The 20,394-nt window shown below is 38.9% G+C and overlaps 1 protein-coding gene across 4 annotated transcripts in view; it reads right to left on the bottom strand.

Moving 5' to 3' along the window:
* Positions 1-20,394, bottom strand: part of LOC119656637 (ETS-like protein pointed) — a 320,431-nt gene that overhangs the window by 96,923 nt on the left and 203,114 nt on the right. For 3 of the 4 annotated variants that reach the window (XM_038063078.1, XM_038063079.1, XM_038063080.1), the window contains exon 2: positions 8,940-9,270. The exons of the other annotated variant lie outside the window; for it this stretch is intronic. In XM_038063078.1, the coding sequence (XP_037919006.1) occupies positions 8,940-9,090 (151 nt within the window). In that variant the 5' untranslated portion in view covers positions 9,091-9,270. The remainder of the gene's footprint in view (positions 1-8,939; positions 9,271-20,394) is intronic. 4 annotated transcript variants of the gene reach the window in all.

The following is a 20,394-nucleotide window of genomic DNA, read 5'->3' as shown; positions in this document are numbered from 1 at the left end:
TACTAAATGGTTATTGATTTTTGTCGCCTCGTTTGAAAAAGCAACAATTCATCGTTTACTTTGTGAATAGGTGATAAATTTTGCAAAAGCAAGTTTAAATTATCATAAAAAACGTCATAAAATAATTTTTGGGAATTTCGCCCGGCGTTGGCGTATTTCATGCTTCATAGAAAACTAAATGAAAACAATTTTTGCAGTTCAGTAGATAGCGCACAAAATTGCACATACACATATATGAATTTGTTAATTTCCTCTTAAAAAAAATAAAAGCTACATCGATTTTTCGAAAAATATTTGAAACTTAGCCCCCATATGTAGTTAAACATTTGAGATTGGTATGTGCAATGCAGTTATTTCATTTCATAATGCCGATGTACGGAATCATGGAATATATGTCCAAAGTTGCACCGTAAGATACACATCAGTTAGCAAGAAATTTGTATAACCTCGTTTGCAGTTTCAGGCACTTGGCACTGTGTTGAAATAAAACATTATATCGCACTAAGATCAAATTCTGTACCTCACTAGAGAATCAACAAAAACGAAGCTCCCTAAAACTGATTCCAAAAACGCCCGCTTCCAAAGTACTGCAATTTCCGTACAGCAAGACAAATTGTGATACGCATTTACTCCCAAGCTTGTGGTATTTTTTAATTTACACTTATAATTATTATGCACTGCCAACTATCTATTTCGGAAAAGTAAAGATAGAAGCACTTGACGTTCCAAAAAACGAGGATATCGCAAATACTTCGCTGGCGGGACACAACGGAGTAAAGAAACAAGTCGGGAAACCGGAAGCTCGGCGCTTCAGGTATGAAAGGTTCTGTTTGCTTCTTGTGTGAGTATATTTGAGTGTAGAACTATTTGTACGTACCCCGTTAAGAATATGCATTTAGCATGTCAGATTTAGTACTTCGGGTTGTAAATTTACACGGTAAAGGCAGCTTTGAGCTACTGTAACTTTGTTACTAATAGTATGACCGATACCGATTTGATCAAACTTGGAGATAATATACTTCATATTATATTTTATACTACTACCAAATTTTATAACTCTGAGATAAACTTAAGGGGGGTTTTGCTCAATTTTCCCAAAAATATGGTAATATACTATTATTAACTTAATTTGAACAGATATCGATATGGAGAGTATTTTGAGGTCTGGGCACCATATAGAGGCAGCTTCATGATTTTTTTCAGATTTTTCGACTGGATAGTTTCTGAGAATGGGTCCGTTAAAGAAATCATCAATTTCCACCCCTCCCCCTCCTCGCCTTTTTAACAAATCTTAAAACTAAGACCGGCTTAGAAAAGTACTAATTAAGACCTTTCATTTGATATATGACATGACTATATTTGGTGAAAAAAATTTCACACCCCCCTTTTACATGTATGCCCCCCCCCTAGATCTCAACGTAGAAGGATATCACTCACTCCATGTCTGGGGGTCCACAAGTCCCACCTTCTCACCAAATTTCGTGTCAATCGGTATAGCCGTTTCTAAGAAAAGTGCCTGTGACAGACAGACAGACTCCCAAGCCAAACAAACCTTTGGGTGAAGCTTCGTCCTACAGGCCGATATGCCCCCTAAATAATACTGGCAAACTATTCGAACGAGTAATCTATAACAGATTAATTCGAATTGTCGAAAAGGATGGCGGTCTCTCCGAAAATCAGTTCGGTTTCCGAAAGGGGAGATCTACAACGGATGCACTTGTCCTAGTAGCTAACACAGCTAAGACCGCACTTGACGAGGGCAAATGTTGGGCAGTTATTACACTTGATGTGAAGAATGCCTTCAATTCCGCTAGATGGAGCAAGATACTTGAGTCCCTAATCAAATTAGACGTGGCGAAGTACCTGGTGCGTCTCGTTGCCGACTTCCTAATCGATAGGATTCTGTGCTGCGAATCAGATGAAGGAATGAAATCATACCAAACCACAAGGGGTTCCACAAGGGTCTGTCTTAGGACCACTCTTGTGCGTTATTATGTATAACGGGGTACTGACGTAAGACCTTCCTACTGGTGTGGCCTCCATTGGTTTCGCAGACGATATTGGTGTGACGGTTGTTGCACGCCTTCTTGAAGAAGTCGAGCTTTATGCAAATGAAGCAGTCTATGAGATTAAATCCTGGTTAGGGAATACTGGCCTACAGCTCGCAGAGCATAAGACGGAAGTAGTACTTACTACCAAGCAGAGAAAGTACACTTCCATGAAGATCAAAGTTGGAACGCAAACAATTCATTCCAAGCCTGCACTTAAGTACTTAGGCGTAATGATTAACCAGAGGTTAAACTTCAGATTGCATGTGGAGGGTGCAGCAGCCAGGGCATATAACATCGGAGCGCTGGTTGCGAGAATGCTACCAAATGTAGGTGGCCCAAGGACGAGCCGTCGACTCCTTATCTCGAGGGTGGTTAGTTCGATCCTACTGTATGCAGCCCCAGTATGGGCAGATGCGCTGAAAAATATAGCAAATAAGAGAAAGATTCCAGTTGCGTATCGCATAAGTGTACTCCGAACATGTTGCGCTTACAGAACTATATCCAATGAAGCATCTTGCGTGATAGCAGGAATGATTCAGATTGAGATTCTGGCGAAAAATAAATACAACGACTTTACGATCGAACGTGCCTCACCGGAGAATCTCCTGCCCGACGGCGACAGTTCGCACGAGTTGAAACTGTCGCGGAATGGCAAGAGAAGTGGGACGAGTCAGAAAAAGGCCGTTGGACTCACAAAATCATATGGGATATCCGGAAATGGATCGAGCGACCTCACAGCGAAGTAGGTTTCGATCTAACTTAATTCTTGAGCGACACGGAGGCTGTCGAACATATCTGTATCGATTTTTTCGTCTTTTTTCACTGCCCCAGATTCGAAGTCCAAAGGGCTACATTAGAAGCTACAACCGGGGAGCACAAATATCATGGAACAGGGGATATGGACCGAAGTCGAAAAAGTGATTACAGCCATCGGAAAGAAGCTTAGGCACGAAGAAATCATCCGAAAGGATGAACGCGAAAGGAACGCGAACATTAACATGAGCGCAGAATAAATTCTGATCCAGCCCCGCGACGTAATACCAAATGGGAGTCCCGCGGGGAGAGTGGAAGGAGGAGGTGGTTTTAGTGGGAAAAAGTCCCACATAAACGTGTGACAGGAGCCTGCGGTAGCTTTTGAAACTTTCCACCTTCCTTGCAAACAAAACCTTAAAAATTCAGAAGAACCGCTGAAAAGTAACAACGCATGATTGGAGCTCTATGTAGGCATTACCCATATCATCTATGGAATACATGCCTTGCGTTGAAAAAAAGGAAGGATTCATAATCAACCATCTGATAGGAATCAACCAAAGATGATTAGAGTAATTCCAATAGTTACCAATTTCGATAAGAATAATAGATTTAACTATCTCGAAGACAGCACCATCTCACACCTAAATCAAGGACCACCGTTCGTCATTTTCTCCATCAAATCTGAAACTTTGATTAAATGCGGGGGCAATTGGCTTAAGCATTGCCTATTCCGTCTTCAATGTTAAAAAAAATATATATGGGGAAATGGAAACCTACCCGATTACCTGCTAATAGTCTGGTACCTTTTCAATATTTAAATATTCAACTCAATTCTAAGGAAAGAGGGTTGACTCGCTTCTACGCTCTCCTGTGGACCATCAACTATTTAGTACTACACAAAAAGTAGAATTTGCAATTGACATAAACAAATGATACGAAGTATACCACATGTCAAAGAAACATTTTTATGTTTTTAGTAGAATCAGAAACCAAAAATGTCAGGTTAAAGGTCAATAAAGAGAATCCTACGAAGAATTCGCTAGGAATATAGGGACAAGGTGTAGAGTTTGGATCAACAGTGAGTTGTGCACGGTATACGAGGAACCAACTTTTCCCAAATTAATCAAAATTGAAAAGTTGCAGTATGCAAAGCAGGTCAAAAGGATGGAATCAAACACGATACCCAAAAGAACACTCAAGGGGAAACCACAAACAAAATGACCATCCGAAAAACCGAGAAAGCCCTGGAAGTTCCCATCGATGCTGACAACAATTTGATGCAGAGGATTTGCAATTAAGAACACAATCTCAGTAATAGGACAATTGCAGCATGACATCACTGGATGGTTAAGCACAATTTGGAGTTTGATGAAAAAAAGAATTTAATACAAACATTATTGGGGAATGGAAGTCTTAGTAGGTAGATAAGTATTGCCAAAAATAGTTGTCCGCACATTTTGGAATTTCTGCGTCTACATTTTATACATGCATGAAGCAAAGTCATATTGTCAAATCTCAAAACAACCACGGAGGAATCACCAAAATCATCTGTTGAATCACGAAGAGGTAGAAGAAGTTCTTTCGAAATAGTTTCATCAGATTCGGGTGTGCAATTTATCGATAAATGGACTTATTTTCCCGGAAAGGGCCAACAAAATTTCAAATATATTGAAAGTTGACAATTTTGCAGCGAACACCATGTAATATCCAGGGCATGTGCAACATTTCGTCCGCTTTGTCCGGTGACAAGCTGAAGAGAGAATGCTAATGTGCAGCACTTCCTTTTTTTCACGTTGCAGTACCCTTTAGCTTCTCCAATACATTCGTTCCAATTTCCTAATTCTCATTCGACATTTACTTATATTGAAAAGAAATATTTATTTAATTGGCCATTTTTGTGCTCTTATTCATATTTTGATTTAGAAAGCCATATCATCTTTTAACTTCCCCCAAAACCCTAAAATCCATTTAGATATTTCCAAATTTTAATATATCAATTTTTCAAATATTCCGAAAACGATAATTCAATTGATGTTGCTTCCAAAAAAGCCTGCTCATGCTGCATTTTATCAGAGGCACTCCTAATGCTTATTTCTGGCTAAAGCGCATATGCATGCAAATTGGTCTTTTTCGTGTAAGTAGGCCAGTTCGAGACATATAAATTATGGAAAAAGTCGAGGCAGCTTCCGCTATTGTCCAAGCCGATGAATTTTGGGTTCAAGGTCTAGATCAAAAACAAATTAGCGGGACATTGGGCAGCTGGGGAGGGTGAACCAATAGTCATCTGATTCCAGGCAATTGCTGAGCAGAATTGATGCCTCCGGATCAAAGATTCAATCTTAAAATTGATTTGAGTTTCTAATTCCTTTCAAGAATGGCAACTGATGATCGCCTAATTTACCCCAAGAAGATAGACGCCTACTAAATAACAATTAGATCGGGATATTTTTGTGGTGCATGCGCGCTTACATTGAGTAGTGCAGTTTGGCAGTAAATAAGCGCGAGTGGTAGTGGATTGAGTCCATCCAATAAAAACTCCGAAAGGAACCTGTGTGTGGGAATTATGATATCATCGTCCGATGGTTTTATCTAACTTTTTGTCATATCTTCTACGAACTTGAAGGTAAATTTAGATTGTTTATCTATTTACTTATTACGTTTCACCTTTTTTACCTTTTAACTTCTTAATGTCTTTATGATTTAACGACTCACAAGGTTGAAACAAAAGGGCAGAACACATATCAAGGAACCCGCGGACCACCCGGCCGGAGGGGAATACAATACAATTACAACCTGGATAAAAACGCACCTCAAATCCGCAATCAACCGCGGCGCCGTTTTATGGTTCCGAATGTTGAGCGGATACCAAAGAAATGAACGTGGCCTCACGATATTGGATGCGATCATCGTAGAGAGTCATTTTCTATTTAATAGTCATGTAATTCTCACTAATGAGGACTAGCTAGCTAAGGTGAACTTGAAGATTCAAATCGATGGACAATAATCCAAAGGGCGACTAAAACAGGAATGGATTGCTTGATACGCTAGATAGTGATTTGAGAACCTTTCGATTCCACCGGGAAGCCTACTGTCGAGTCAAGCTTATACACCAGTAAAGTCTCATAAATACTTATTTGGGTAATTCAACAGAAGGGACAACTATTGATCATAGCTCTAGCAAAATATGTAAGCAACCACGCTACCATTAGCGTACCGGGGGGCTTATCACTAGACCGCACTACTTGCATTGTGTACAGAGGCCACATCCCTAAAACACACACAGGTAAACTGGGAGACCTGCAAAACCTATCATCTCCAAACAATAGAAAAAATGGAAATAGATATCGAAAACCTAAAAAACGAAATAAATCAAGCAAAAGAAGTTAACGTATCCGAAATTGAAATAACCGAAGAGCATTACTATTGACTTTTCCAATACATAAAACAGAAAATACAGAACTAATCCCAACCATCCATGGACAAAACGGCCTAGAATTCTGCAAAGAGGATAAAGCGGTAGCTCTTGCTAATTCTCTAGAACTCCAATTTAAAGAAAATACCTTCCCGAACGAAAACTCAGCTCAAACCAAGCAGCAGACATTCAATTGTTAACTGATCATCCTAACATAAGAAACAACAAAACAAGCGACCTTAAGAATAGTAAATCTCCTTAATGGACCACAATAAATAACGAATGTCTCAAATACATAAATAAAGATGTCATCACCCAAATCATCAAGGGTTGGTTTTGTGATTTCTGAACTTAGAGTTTAACAAAATACGACGAGAAACCCAGAAGTAACCGCACTGCAATTCCTAGACATAGTACAGAGTTTTGACGCTAGATAAAGTTTGCTTTCACACAACAATTGGCCACACTGGGCCAGTTTGTAGATTACTGCTGGATCGTAGTTTAGTGTTTCTCCTACTGTAGTCGTGTTTTCCCTACGAAGTCGTTATGGGAAGTTAACAAGAACAAATGAGTATATTTGAAATTCTATTGTTACTTGAAAAATCGTCAAATATCAAGTAGTTCAACAGACTTTCAAGGAGAGCGCTCTGAACCGTACACGACTGAGGATCTGCAAATGAGTCGAAATGTCACTAAATTGAAAGTAGTCTAACCTATTTGCCAAATCAGAGTTGAAGCTACGGATATGACTCAGACACCAAGGAAGTGTCAAGCCCATGGAAGGCTCCCAAATCCCCCAGACCAAAGAAAGCAAGGCAGGGTGAGGTCGAATGTGAAGATGATGTATATCTCCTGTCCACTCCTTTGTAGAGTATAGGGCATCCACACAGTCTCAGGTTTCAATAAAACTGTACATCAGTTTCATTATCATTACACTTAATCCTATGCAAGTAATAAGTCTACAGCAACGAGACAGAAAGAATACGAGCACAGACATCCAATATAACTGGGTTTCGAACTAGGACTAAGAGATCGAAAGGTTGGCGCTCAACCATCACGACTACCGCACCGCCAAGAAAACGATGGTCATTGTCTTTTGTGCATGGAGAATTGTTCTCCTTAGCCAGACTAACTAGCATTTTTGTTTGGAAGTTTTAAGAGGCCTGAGAGAGGATGATCGGATTCCTCACCTTCTGAAATCGCAAACCTAGCTGGGTGTGGATCTTCCTTCGTTTATATAGGGAGCAATAACATCATTTTTAAATGACGCGAAAAAGGATCAAGCTGCAGCCGATTTTAGTCCCGAAGCAATCTAGGAACCGGAAAATAGAAGTAACACAAAAGCTCTACAAAAAGTATATCAAAAGCATTAAAGGTGCGAATATTATAACACGTTTCATAGCAACATATCACAGCGGCTACCGACCAGTCCATCAGGCGATTGCAGAAGCTTGAACAGGATGGAAGCATTGCAGAAAGTTCGTTGGTTTTGTAGAAGTGACTTATTAAGGAAAATTAAGCGATCCGAATAAAATGAATAGGAGAGGTCCTTTTTGAAGAGGATGCAGGGCATCACGGATATCAACGGTACACCAAACAAGATATTTTCGCACAAAAGAAATCGAGAAGGTAAAGAAACAAGGAAAACATCTTTCAAGTTCAAACCAGAAGACGGCCTGGTCGCATGATGAACTTTCCAATTCACTTCAAAGAAAGTCATTCAGGGCTACGAAATCCATAGTATGGAAATTGAATTTGGGCACCTTGCGACACGTTGTGTGACAGAACGATCAACTTGGAACTCAACTTTAAAAGGCGAGTCACTAGGAAACAAAAGGAAATCATTGTGAGGAATACTGGTAAAAATCAGGTCAAGGATTCGAGCTGTTGAATGTTGTGAAAATCGAAAATTGAAGTGTATATCTGACCTACCCTCCAACTTCATTCATATCGCAGGCACGTTCAACCTAGCTTTACTTTTCGTTGGTTTGATGGAAGACTTAATGATTAGAGCGCTAGGCTGTCGCAGCGGCAGGTCCCGATTCAAATCTCACAGGTGGCAGAGGAATTGGTATCTTGACTGGATGTCGGATGTCAGTTGCCTCAGCTGTGAATGAGTAGCTGTGTCAGACCAGGATAATAAACACGAGCGACCATATTGCCCCCAACAGTCTACCGCAGTCCTGTAACGCATGGTACTTTCTTGAATAAAGTGCTCTAACATACTTCAAGGTCCAGATTCAATTGGGTTGTTGCGACAACGCTTATCATTAATAATATTTTTGAAGTTAGAACCAAGCCTTCGGCAACAGACGCAAAAATAACGAAATAAGATAAAAACTTATTTTATTAGTTATAAATAATAATGCCAATCGCATAATTTATCTTGTATACATATGCAGTAAGCTCCGAGCATTCACGTGAAATTAACTTCACCGTCAAAATAACGGGTCATTCAAGAAAAAATCAAAGTAGCCTTTAACTGAACACTTTCTGAAATCAATGATGCCTTAAGTTGAGGGGTTTCTATTTTTTCCCACGATGGGGCATATTCCCCAAAAACATTTTTTTATATTCCTACTAATTTTTTTCCTCTGAAATTATAGGAGCTACTACTAATCAGTGATATCTTACCAAAATTAGTGTAATTTACTGAATATTAGGGAATTTCATTAACACTGTAAATATAATTTGTCCACATATCTACTTTATAAATAATTTACCTTTTACTCGTAGCTGCTGTGTCTTCATTTTATTTCCCAGACTGGAACATTTACTATTATATGAGTTGTTATTATTCAAAAAAGCATTACATCCTGTCCTTAGTGGCGGACGCAGCCGACTGTCCGTCCAATCGATCCACTCATTCGTCATTTTAACAGTTTTCACTGATATTTCCAGCACTTTAGCTATTTCTTATAACTTTTTATATTCGAAAAATACACACTGTATCACTGATTTCTTCAAATCTATAAGCCAATTTCAATCATCACCTATCAAACTCGAATTCAGTTACAATTCACCCGATAAAACACTTATTAGACGGTTCCCTTCCTACAAGATTCGAAATTAAAACGTGTTATAAAAATAAACCACTTCCGAACCCCTTACACACTTCATTTGATTGCGATTTTGACGAAATACATTAGAAATGGGTCAATTTTCTTATATTATCGCAAAGTACGGTTCAAAATATTAGTTCCAATGTTGATATTTAAGAAATGTTAACAAGCTTGTTTCAGTAAATATACAACTTATACAAGTAAAACAACAACAAAGTTACTTTAAAAGTTATCAAACACTGAGTGCACGGCTTTCTAAGAAAGATATACATATGTATGTTGACATTACACACGCTGCACAATACAAGGTAGGCGCGTTTCGTTGAGTATGGCCAATAAACAAAATTTGCTGATTATGCATGAAAATTTTGCATTCGTTTCTTGATTATGTAATACAGAATTTGTAGGTTTTATCATATATTTTCTTATATTAAATCTTCTTTCTTTACTGGACGATATTTTAGGAAATTTGCTAGTCTACATTCGTACCATTTTAGCCAGCTTAAATAGTTTCATGTAGGGAACAAATATAACTATCCATAAAAGGAGGTTTGATGGTCTTGATTACTTGGCAACTACTGTTAAATCATAATAATTCGACAGATTTTTAGATTGCCAATTTTTCTTTTCCGAATTTGCAAATTGATTCTTTCATTTTTACTCCACATATAGTATTTTCAATATTTTAGCATCATTCAGACTACATAATAATATGAATAACCCCTTCCCCTCATGCTGTCCATCAAGGAGACCAGCTTGTTACAAGCATTAAATGGAAACTAGCCATTCAACTTGGGACATTCACAAATTAAATTGATGATTGCATACAAGTCATTCATTCTCTTCTCCGAATATCCATTCCAATGTCTGACCACGCTGACGGACCGGCCGTACTCCCTAGAAATACTGGGTATACCAGTGGGTACTTGTATTAGAACGCAGAGTTCTAACCGGGAATAAATGAACGTTTCAGATACTTCACATCACCACTTCAGACCGCATCAAAACCACTAGGGCTGTCAGCTCGCCTGTGTGACTGTGTCCAAGCGTTCAATAAATTTTAATGGACATCATTAATGGTCACGGGTCGAAGAAATTGAGAAATTGTTCGTTTACATATGGAGATGTGATGTGATGTGTTTGTTATCTGTTATGCTTTTAAAGGTCCAAGAAGAGACAGGAAGGCAAGAAGTGGGATCAGCAGTCAGATCAAATCTATTTGTGATCTGTTTATCTATTTGATCTGTTGGAAGTATCTATGCACGCGTTTGTTATATTTTATCTTTTTGTTCCCCAATGTTTTAGACGATCGTTCCAACTAGATCCCATCCCGTGTAGAGGTTAAGTGGGTCGCTTGTAGTAATTAGTGTGCTAGCCCATCATGCTATTGACACTAAAGATAGAAGACTAAAGGTTAATGTTTATTGATTGAATAGTGGCAACTTGGTGATAAAGGAGTATTGAATTGATTTTGATCTGATGGGTGTAAATGTATTGGATCACTTTGCTGGTGAGCATCTAAATGATAACTAAATACGGTCTATACATAATTCTTGATTTAAAAGTACAAAATAAACACAGATTTGAGGAAATCAGAGTTCAACAAACTCTAGTAAAAGTTCTAACGAAATAAAACAACCCAAAACCCAATGATTTAAATTGGGAAGTGATGTCACCTTTATGTCAAAAACACACTGAGCAGTAAATCCGTGACTTGCGGAAATGAATTTCACCTCCCTCCAGATCTTCTTGAGAAACGTACACCTCTCCTGTACTATTCTGCCGGATGGGCTTTTAAGGTGACTCACATGACATGACATATCCATAAATGAGTTGCACTCCTTTCTTAAAATATGACCTATTCACTGCCACATCTGCCTTCTGATCAACACGTCTACCGATGTCGGCTCACTACGACCATGAAGTTTACCTTCCGAGATTATGGCGAATGATTGTTTCCCGCGCTTGTACTGTTTCCATATAGCAGCACAGAGGAAAAGTTGGCATGGAACAACCTTAACTTGAGGTTACCATTGAGAGAAGAAACGAGGAGCTTCTGCTCGGGTGCGGAAGTAACAAGGTTGTGGAGGATAGAGAAAATTTAACAAACTTCAATTAATTACATAATTTCAGAGAATGCATGATTTTTTCTCCGGGCCCAGCGTTTTCTCTCTAAGAGTATACGCATGTTGGGATTTTAAACAAAACACAGAAGCGACGGGTGAAATCGGTGCTAATATAAGCACAAACAACGCTACTAAGGTAAATAAATTGGTTGGAGGACCTTGGAGAACACTGATCCAGAACGATCCGTGTTGATGTGGTCCGTGCAGACTGGTCCGGAACAGAAACGCTCATTCCTTGGCCGGTGTCCTTTGATACGTCCTGGGATTATATTAGCTCTCTTTGCGATGGTCAACAGAAAGCAAATACCGGCCCAATTACCGCAATTAAGTCTAGTTTCCATTTCAAAATTTAAACAATCATTAGCTTCTTCCTCTCACTGGGATACATTCCCAGCATTTTTGGATGAATGGAATAACCAACTCTGCAGAAAGCAGCCAAAAATGGCGTGCCTGTCGTCGTGATAGTCGAAATAAGGTCCGTTAGCAAAAGGACTCCGTATCCGCATGTTAGGGTGTGGTGTAACTTCGTTGCCGGTTGTTCGAAAACGACCCTTTCCGACATGGCGTTAAAAAACACCAGTTCAGAAAGCTGGTTCAAATTCGTAGATAAAACACACCATAACAATCGCATTTCGCAGTTGTTACCTATGAAGGTAGGATAAAATGGACTATATCAGGACCCTCGAATTCTCAATGTAAGGACTTTGTCAGTTATCACCTTTGCCACCAATTGCCTGAGACCGACAACAATGACACGGAGGTGCGGATAAGTGCTATGCCACACACAGGGAATATGTCAATCATATTTACTGCTTTGAAAATGAATTCAGGAAATTTTGGCTTCTAATGCCAAGAAAAGAATTCAAAAGCTGTGATACCAGGAAAAATGAAACTTAGAGTACTATCAGTATAAACGAAGAGCTGGGACCCAACACTCTAGCTCAATTAGCACTATATTAGCAATCCAGCAGAATGTTCAATGTTCGGTTGTTATCCCGCACCGCAGCGCACCGCGTCCCCTTGGCAGCCGTATTTGCGGCATCGTTCATATTACCATCAACAAATCCAGATTTGTCAAGAACTGCGGAAATGCTAATGCAATGCACGCTGCACAGTTACTCATGGAAAATTATCAAGAGAAACTCTCCCTTTGCTATACTATATTCCTAGATCTAAAACAGGGGTGTGACAGAGGGCAAGACAAACTCATCTGGGATACACTGCAACAACACTTAATACCAGAGAAGTTCGTCCTTAGAGTTAAATTCCTAATTGGCGATCCGAAGAGTAATGTCAGAAATGTGACAAATATGCATATCAAAACTGCTCTCTGTTAGAATCAAGGGAGCGCCGTCTTAAAACTCCTCTTTGTTCTTGTCAGGGGCACTATCACACGGGGCACCTAATTTCCAGTGTAATTCACACCGCTACATGCAGATGATGTTTTCCTAGTCGAAAAGTGGAAGGATCACCTGATGCAACGTAATCTGCGACTGAATCTTAATGAAAGAGATTTCTTGACGAGCGGCTTCAATGAAATAGACACTATCGCTATCAGCAATAGTGAGTCGTTGAGAACTTAGCAATTTAGGTGGTCACCGACTACAATTGATTTACCGTAGTGTCAACCCTATCGCGACAGAAATCATTCGATTCTTCATTTACCCGATAATAAGTACACTATAACCAGTAAAGGGGCATAATAGTTCTTGAAGTACGCAATGCAACAGAATAATATATCAGGTACCCAAGATCGAACTTATATGTCCGTCCAGTGAGGTTGATGTGATGCCACCGCTTTCAGTAAAGGGGAAAATGTCACGAAAAGTTTTTTACGTGTTTTGAAAAATTCAGTGAAGCTTCAAACCTCGGATCATTGAGAGTTAAGACATTCCGCAATAAGGACCGCCACATGATCATAGGAATGGCGAAGGACATATTGAACCTGTACGTGTGAAAAATCTAAAAGATTCTTTGATTTTTTTAGTAAGAAATATGTTTGCAAAAAATATATATAATATATCCGAATTTCTGGCACCGCACCCTGTAGACTCCACCTAGATCAAGCCTATGACCGAGAGAGGTGAGGAATCGGATCTAGACCAATCGACCCCGTTTCTCTATTGATCGCTCCGCGCACATTTGTATATATGTGACTTTCCTTAAACTTAACACATCAAATCATGCGATTCGGCACAAGCCACATACACCCACCAAATTACCCTGCACAAAATTTAGCCATTTCCGAGCAAATTAAAAAAAAACAAGCGGAGCAACGGAAGGAAAGGAAACCATTAACTGATTAGACTAAACGATCAACGCAGATCACCAGCCATGGCTTGAAAACGACCAATTTTTAGTGGTATTATACTATTGCTGAACTATCAGAAAGATTCAACGTACACTGTATCGTCATAGAAAGAAGAATTTAATCCCTGGGTTATGCTGTGATAGTGATAGTGGCAAGTCGGCCGACGTGGCGTCTACTTCTAAAAAGAAGGAATTTTATTGCTACCAGCCCATTGGCAGTATGTAATAAACCACAAAATGAAACTATGTATTAGACTAAAAGGGTATTTTTTAAAGTTTAACTTCTTTTTAAAGAAACCAAAGAAAACTAGGTAGTTTTTGTCCTGAATATGATTCACACACGTGCCACTCGTAGACATAGATATGTAAGCGAATTACACCTTGGATCCTTTTTCGCTCAGGCAACTCTCCCAGCAGTGGCTAGGCGTTTGATGAGCGGCTTTTACCCTTCACGAAACAGTTAACGCTCAATTTTGGAAAAAACAGTACTTGTCCAAAACGAAAGCCCCAAGAACCAAAAAAGTGGTAGACGGTTGTTCCCTAATCTGTCATCAAGTGAATGTGGACTCAGAGCTCCCTCAATCCTAAACGAAACTTACACCGTCTTCTTATTTCAAGCGTTCGTAGTTTGGCATTTCTATATGAAGTACCTGCTTATGTCATTCTTCTAAAGAAGAAATCATATAAAGAAAAAGGAGCCCCATATTACCTAAGTTCGCTAAGAACATATTGTGCCTACTAAACAACATTCAACCAAGCATAATTTATAATAAGAAAAACATGGATCCAATCGAAATTGTGGCAGACGAGAGCCAACGTCTTTACGACACAACACCTGCAATCGCGGTTGGCAATGAGCAAGGACTGCGTCTAATGTAGAACAGGAAAAAATGAGACAATTTACCAAAAACGACGTTCGATAAACAGAACCATCCTGATAACCTTAGATATTTCTAAGTGGATCTACTGCGCGCAGTTTTGGTCGGGGCGCAGTTGGCATTCCTGGAACCTACCATGCGTTTGAAACATCTATCTTTATTTGACCTAATTTTTATTAAACTGCAAAGCAAGGTAAGATATACCGTTAATTATATAAAGAAGTTCCTACATATTTAAATGGTAGCAATCTGTCATTGTCAACCATAAAATGAAGCAGAGATTCAAGCTTTACTCAAATCGATATTCTTCAAAAATGATCAAGCTCTATATTCCCTGTCCTAATCACTAATTCTTAGACAAAGGATAAATGATGGTCAGCTCTTCCTAATATCTATATTTATTTCTAGAAGGCTATTCTCTGGAAACATGCACAACTTTTTCTGAAATTATGAAAAAATTTCATTTCCCCCTTAACCCAGAATAATGCTGACCTACCCATGATGACACCCGAGATCTTTTCACGCAAGTTTCGAAAGCCAAGCGCACACTTCAATACCTTTGGGAGAAGATATCAAATAAAAGCAGAGTATCCTCATATTTTGTTGCAATCTCGCTTTTTTCCATTTTATCAAATAGAACTTGTTAGTTTTTTCATAGGCCGTAAATTATTTATAAAAGGATAGGAGCTTGCAAGCTGAAACTACCTATCGCCTATGGTTTTACGTGGTTAATGAACTAAGATAATATCAAATGACAATATTTGCAGAATTCATAAAATGTTGAAATGAATTGAAGAAGTGTCAGCTAAAAAGAGTTTCACTCCAGAAAGATGATATCAGAAGAGACAAATTGGTTTCATTTTATCTAGCGATGTGATGCGTTAATTGGATTCTAATGATATATTCACAACTAACAATACCATAAAACTGAGTTTAAGATAAGTTTTGTATTTGCTGAGTCTAATTTAGTGTCTCTAAAAGTTAAAAATAAATTTTGAAACTATTTCAGACACCAATTTTCTAGTAATACAATAGCAAACACTGTCTAGTCTGGTAAACTTTCCACCTGCAATTTTTAGTTAGTTTTCAAAGCAGAAATAGAAAAATTATCTAGAATACACATTCGGATGACATCATCTGTTGTGTTTCAAAACAATGTCGACAAATAATTACAAAATTGCACATATTAAAATTACGCACAAATACAGGTAAGGCACGTACACCACCATTGTATTGTAAATTAAACTCACTTTCTCGCACTATTCTGCATCAGATTTATCAGCCATGAAGAAGATGAATAATACCTGTGGTGTGTATGTCTGATTACGATTCTACGCTTGTTTTTTAGTTTTGTACGGAAATTGTTAATTAAAGATAACCCAATCTCAAGCCGGTATCTACTCACCGCTGTGTGCTGTACTTCTAGTTATGAATGAAATTGTGGACTTTATCACGATAAGATTGTAAGGTTTGAGTAGTCTTAAATACGGAGATAATTCTTGAATGAATGAAAAAATTGTTGGAATTTCCCAGGGGTAAACCCCGGCGATAGCCATTGAAATTTCAGGAAAAATATACATAAACACTGTGTGAAAAGCGATACTGTCTGAAACATTGGATTTATTCATAGATTTAAAATTTGTTGCTTAGATACGTCAATTATCAGCTCTCAGTCAAATGGATTCTAATCAAAATGAAATTTTTAAATAAACTTTTGCGAACTTCAGTCAGATATTATTCATTTGCTGGTAGATAATCCGCTCCTCATATAAAGCATTCCATGTCTCCTCCCCTTGCCTATCATTCTTTTCAAAACTAAACACTATTAACTACTATTTAAAGAATGTCAAAAGGATTCCACAAATAAATTGACCGAGGTATTTATTGCCCTCCGAATGCACTTTTTTTTCTACCTCCTATGAATATCCAACATATTTGGCTGTTGACTGTTCCTAGTCCTGACATGCATTATTACAAAATTTCCATTCAAATGCCACTTAAGTGCATTTAGTCTCTTGCGTATTGCTCTTTTTACGATACGTTTCACTTCTAAATCTTAAGCCCATTGTAGATGTTCTTTTGAATGTCCAGGACCCTCAGGTAAAGGGATTAGTGTGGTAGAAGTCAATGGCGTAAGGCATTAGGTCAGACTAAAATAACTCTTGAATGTGTTCACGTCAAGGACACATTCATTCATGAAAACTGCCGTGTTGTGGAAATTATGAATGAAGCGTTCAGATAAGAGAAACCTTGTCCACCTTCCGCAATTAGATCTAAATGTGAAGAGGTAGGTCGCTGCACGAACTCACGTAATAGAGCATTTCTTTCTAATCAAACATATTTTTTGCTACTCTATTCTCGGAAAATGCTTTATTTTAGATTGCTGTTTTCCTGAGATAGTGGATATCAAACAAGGTGATTCTGATAAGATTTCCACTTCTTGAGAATTTTCAGTAGTGCCTATCATAAAATATGAACGAACGTAGCGGCGGAAGTTAGCGTGATAATAATGATTTTCAACAGAATATACATATATAATAATTAGCAATTATTTTATAGACAATTATTATCAGACAGTTCAAGATCTAGTTATCGGTTACACAGCTTTAGGCAGCTCAATAGTGGGACCATAGGGGAGACGTGATTCAGTGGAAAGATATCAGCTAATAAAGGAAATTGAAACGAAATTATTTGGAACCGAATAACTAGCAAAAAATTTGCCAGATTAGCTTTTCCGCGATTCGGTGAAAAGTAGTATTGAATTCAAGTCGACATATAGTCTAGTAGTGCTTAGAAAAAAAATATGTGCCAATTTTTAAGCATCAATTTCCTTTTCTATAAAAAGATTAGATTTGCATTGAAATTGTTATTATTCCTTAGCCAGCATGTTTTTATTGGCTCTTATCTGTAATTGACATAAGAAATCTAATGATTACTAATCTTTGTCGTATCGCATCATGTAAACTATTTATGCGAGTCATCCACATCCATTTACGTAATGAAGAATTAAGAAAAAAAATAGTTACGGGTGAAATTTGAACTGAAGAATTAGATTTAGCGTGCAAACCTAACCGATTATATATATTCCATATAAACTTTAACGTTATGAATTTCAATTGTGATTGACATTTGACGATATGAAAGCCGATGATATCAGCTTCTCCATGCCCGGACTCAAAACCTGGTCCAATAGCTTCGTTTTTCGTTGTCGCTGTTTACTCCCCAAACTAGTCCCAACTAGGGAACAACCAAGAGCACAAGGTAAAGCTTGGTACCTAACAATAAATAGAGACCTCAACGCCAAACATCTGTCTAGGTTGGATGCATAGTCGCACCAAAACGGGGTTTCTAATAAATGCTCACCCCAGCATGAACCTATCCCAATGTAGCTCAGCCCTTACCGCAAACCTTCAATATTTATTATTATCGCTCGTTTCTCATCAAGAGCAGTAGTAACATTACTGTGAGTGTCCATCCTATCTTAGTAATGAACAGATGGACGACATTGTAAGGGAATTATTCCTAAATATTTCATGGATTGATAGCAACAGAGAGGATTGCCTACTTTTCGCAATGAAACAGCTTGAAGAGGTAGTCTTCTCTTTGACAAACAAAAAGGCGCCAGGTCGTGATGAAATACCAACAGAGGTATATAAGCTGGTGTTCCACCATCAGCCAGATCTACTGCTCAGTGCGCTCAACGTATGCCTGAAGGAGGCCATTTTTCCTTGTCGTTGGAAAATAGCGAGCTTTGCACTGATCAACGAAGGGTGAAAAGGACCTGAGATGCCGTCTGCATACCGGCCACTGTGAATGTTTAACACTGCCTGGAAAGTGCACGAGAAGTGAAAGGAGTAGACTCATTCAAGCGATACATTTTGATGGGAACTTATCACCAAGGCACGCTGTTGAAAGTCTGCTAAGACCCGACATACCAGAAGAGTCCCGTTTTCCCGGTTATATAGATGATGTTGCAATACTTGTTACCGGGAGCACTGTTGAACAGATACAAAGTAGATTGGGCATATGGATCCGACGAATAAGCAGATGGATGAATGTTCATGGTTTCAGCCTTGCACAGGAAAAAACCGTAATGGTCGTCTTAACTAAGAAAAGAATCCCGACCCTGCGTCCCATATTGATCGGCAAGTTTATTATAGGGTCAAAAGCCAATAGTTAAGTACCTTGAATTGACTTCGACCCGCATATGAGCTTTTCCGAGCAAATTAAAGCGGTAGCGGACAAATGTAGCTGAAGTTCTTGCTTTAAATCGGCTAATGACAAACACTCGAGGTCCTACATTTCGCCAGAGATCTCGTCTTATAAATTCAACACAGTCCTTTCTGGTCTACAATGCCTTAGCCAAGTGTAGAGATGGAGAACTTTAAGGGTACCATTGCTTACCGCACTGTCTCAGAACCGGTTTTAATGCTAATCACGGAAGAGAACAACGTTGCCCTTCTTGCTTAAAAACGTAAAACTATCCACAAGTGCAAGTGAGAAGACTAAACGGAAGCAACATATCCTAAATGGGAGCTAATTCGTTTAGTAAAATGAGTCAAGAGCATCCAAGTTTTCAGCTTTACATGCCCAAGATTGGGAAGACGCCATCCTCTGACTGTGTTCTGCAATGGAGTGGTGAACGCCGCGGATCAGATTATTTTTTTCTGGAGAAGCTGAGATAGGATATGTCAACAACTATATGAAGACACGGGGAAGCTCTCTCTGGATAACATTATTAGAAAGATACTGAGGAGTGCTGACCGATAGAGCCATACTGCCAACTATGTTCGAATTCTTCCTGTTGTGAAGAAAATGTTGCTGGACCGGTGGAAAGACCGGATGGCAAACGATTTCTTCAACTAAAAATTCTTTCTCCTTTCCCCTCTCTCCTTCAGTAAACTTACGACCTAAAAGTTCCCTAAGACGGGGGAGCTAGTCCGCCCTTTCTTCAACTATCGTAGTCTCATTCCATGAATATAAAAATAAATTATATAGACTCTCTAGCGGACAGGCAGTAGACATTGTCCACAGTCTTCTAAACTCATTGAACAACATCGAATTGAACCTAACACAGGAAAATCAGAAAAACTTGCCCTCGGCGCAGCAAAACAATACATCAAACCAATAGCCTACTTCAAAATATCTCCCCACCTGAAAAAGCGAACATCATAAGCCATTTGCTCCAATCGCACCACCACACCTTGCAAAAATGTGACCAAAGTTTGAAAACCGAAGTCAGCGAATCAATTTTTCGACTCCACTTGATCCTATCCTATACATATCCTCTCAACTACCCGCATTATCGGGAGAATATCCCACCTATCCATTTTCTCACACATCGTCCAAACATTTTCATGTCACTTTCCGTAATTATTAACTTCAGCCACATTTCTCCACTGATTGGAAAAGTGCTCGCATAATTTCCCCCAAAAAACGAAAACTCTATACATCCCGATAGCTACATGCGAGGAAGTTCGAGCGGGCAATTAAGTCTACTATCGAAAAGCATGGTGACTGCAACTGCACAGTTACCGACTTTCAATTCGCCAACCGACCTAAACACTCAGCTGACCATGTATTTCTAATCCTTAAAACGGACATTCTTCACGATATCAACGGGAAGACATCAACCATAGCCTTTCTCCTAGAGCTTAGAAAATCTTTCGACTGTGAATGGCTTTGAAGTTTTCTGAATCCCTTCCATTCCATTCCGAGCTAATTCTCAGCTTTCTGGATGGGGCGAAATCCCAAGTCAATAGCGACGAACACCACCATAGCCAGGGGGTTCAATCCTTTCAG

Source organism: Hermetia illucens, chromosome 5 (assembly GCF_905115235.1).
Source record: "Hermetia illucens chromosome 5, iHerIll2.2.curated.20191125, whole genome shotgun sequence".
Lineage (NCBI taxonomy): Eukaryota > Metazoa > Arthropoda > Insecta > Diptera > Stratiomyidae > Hermetia > Hermetia illucens.
This window is presented reverse-complemented; position numbering and strand designations above follow the sequence as displayed.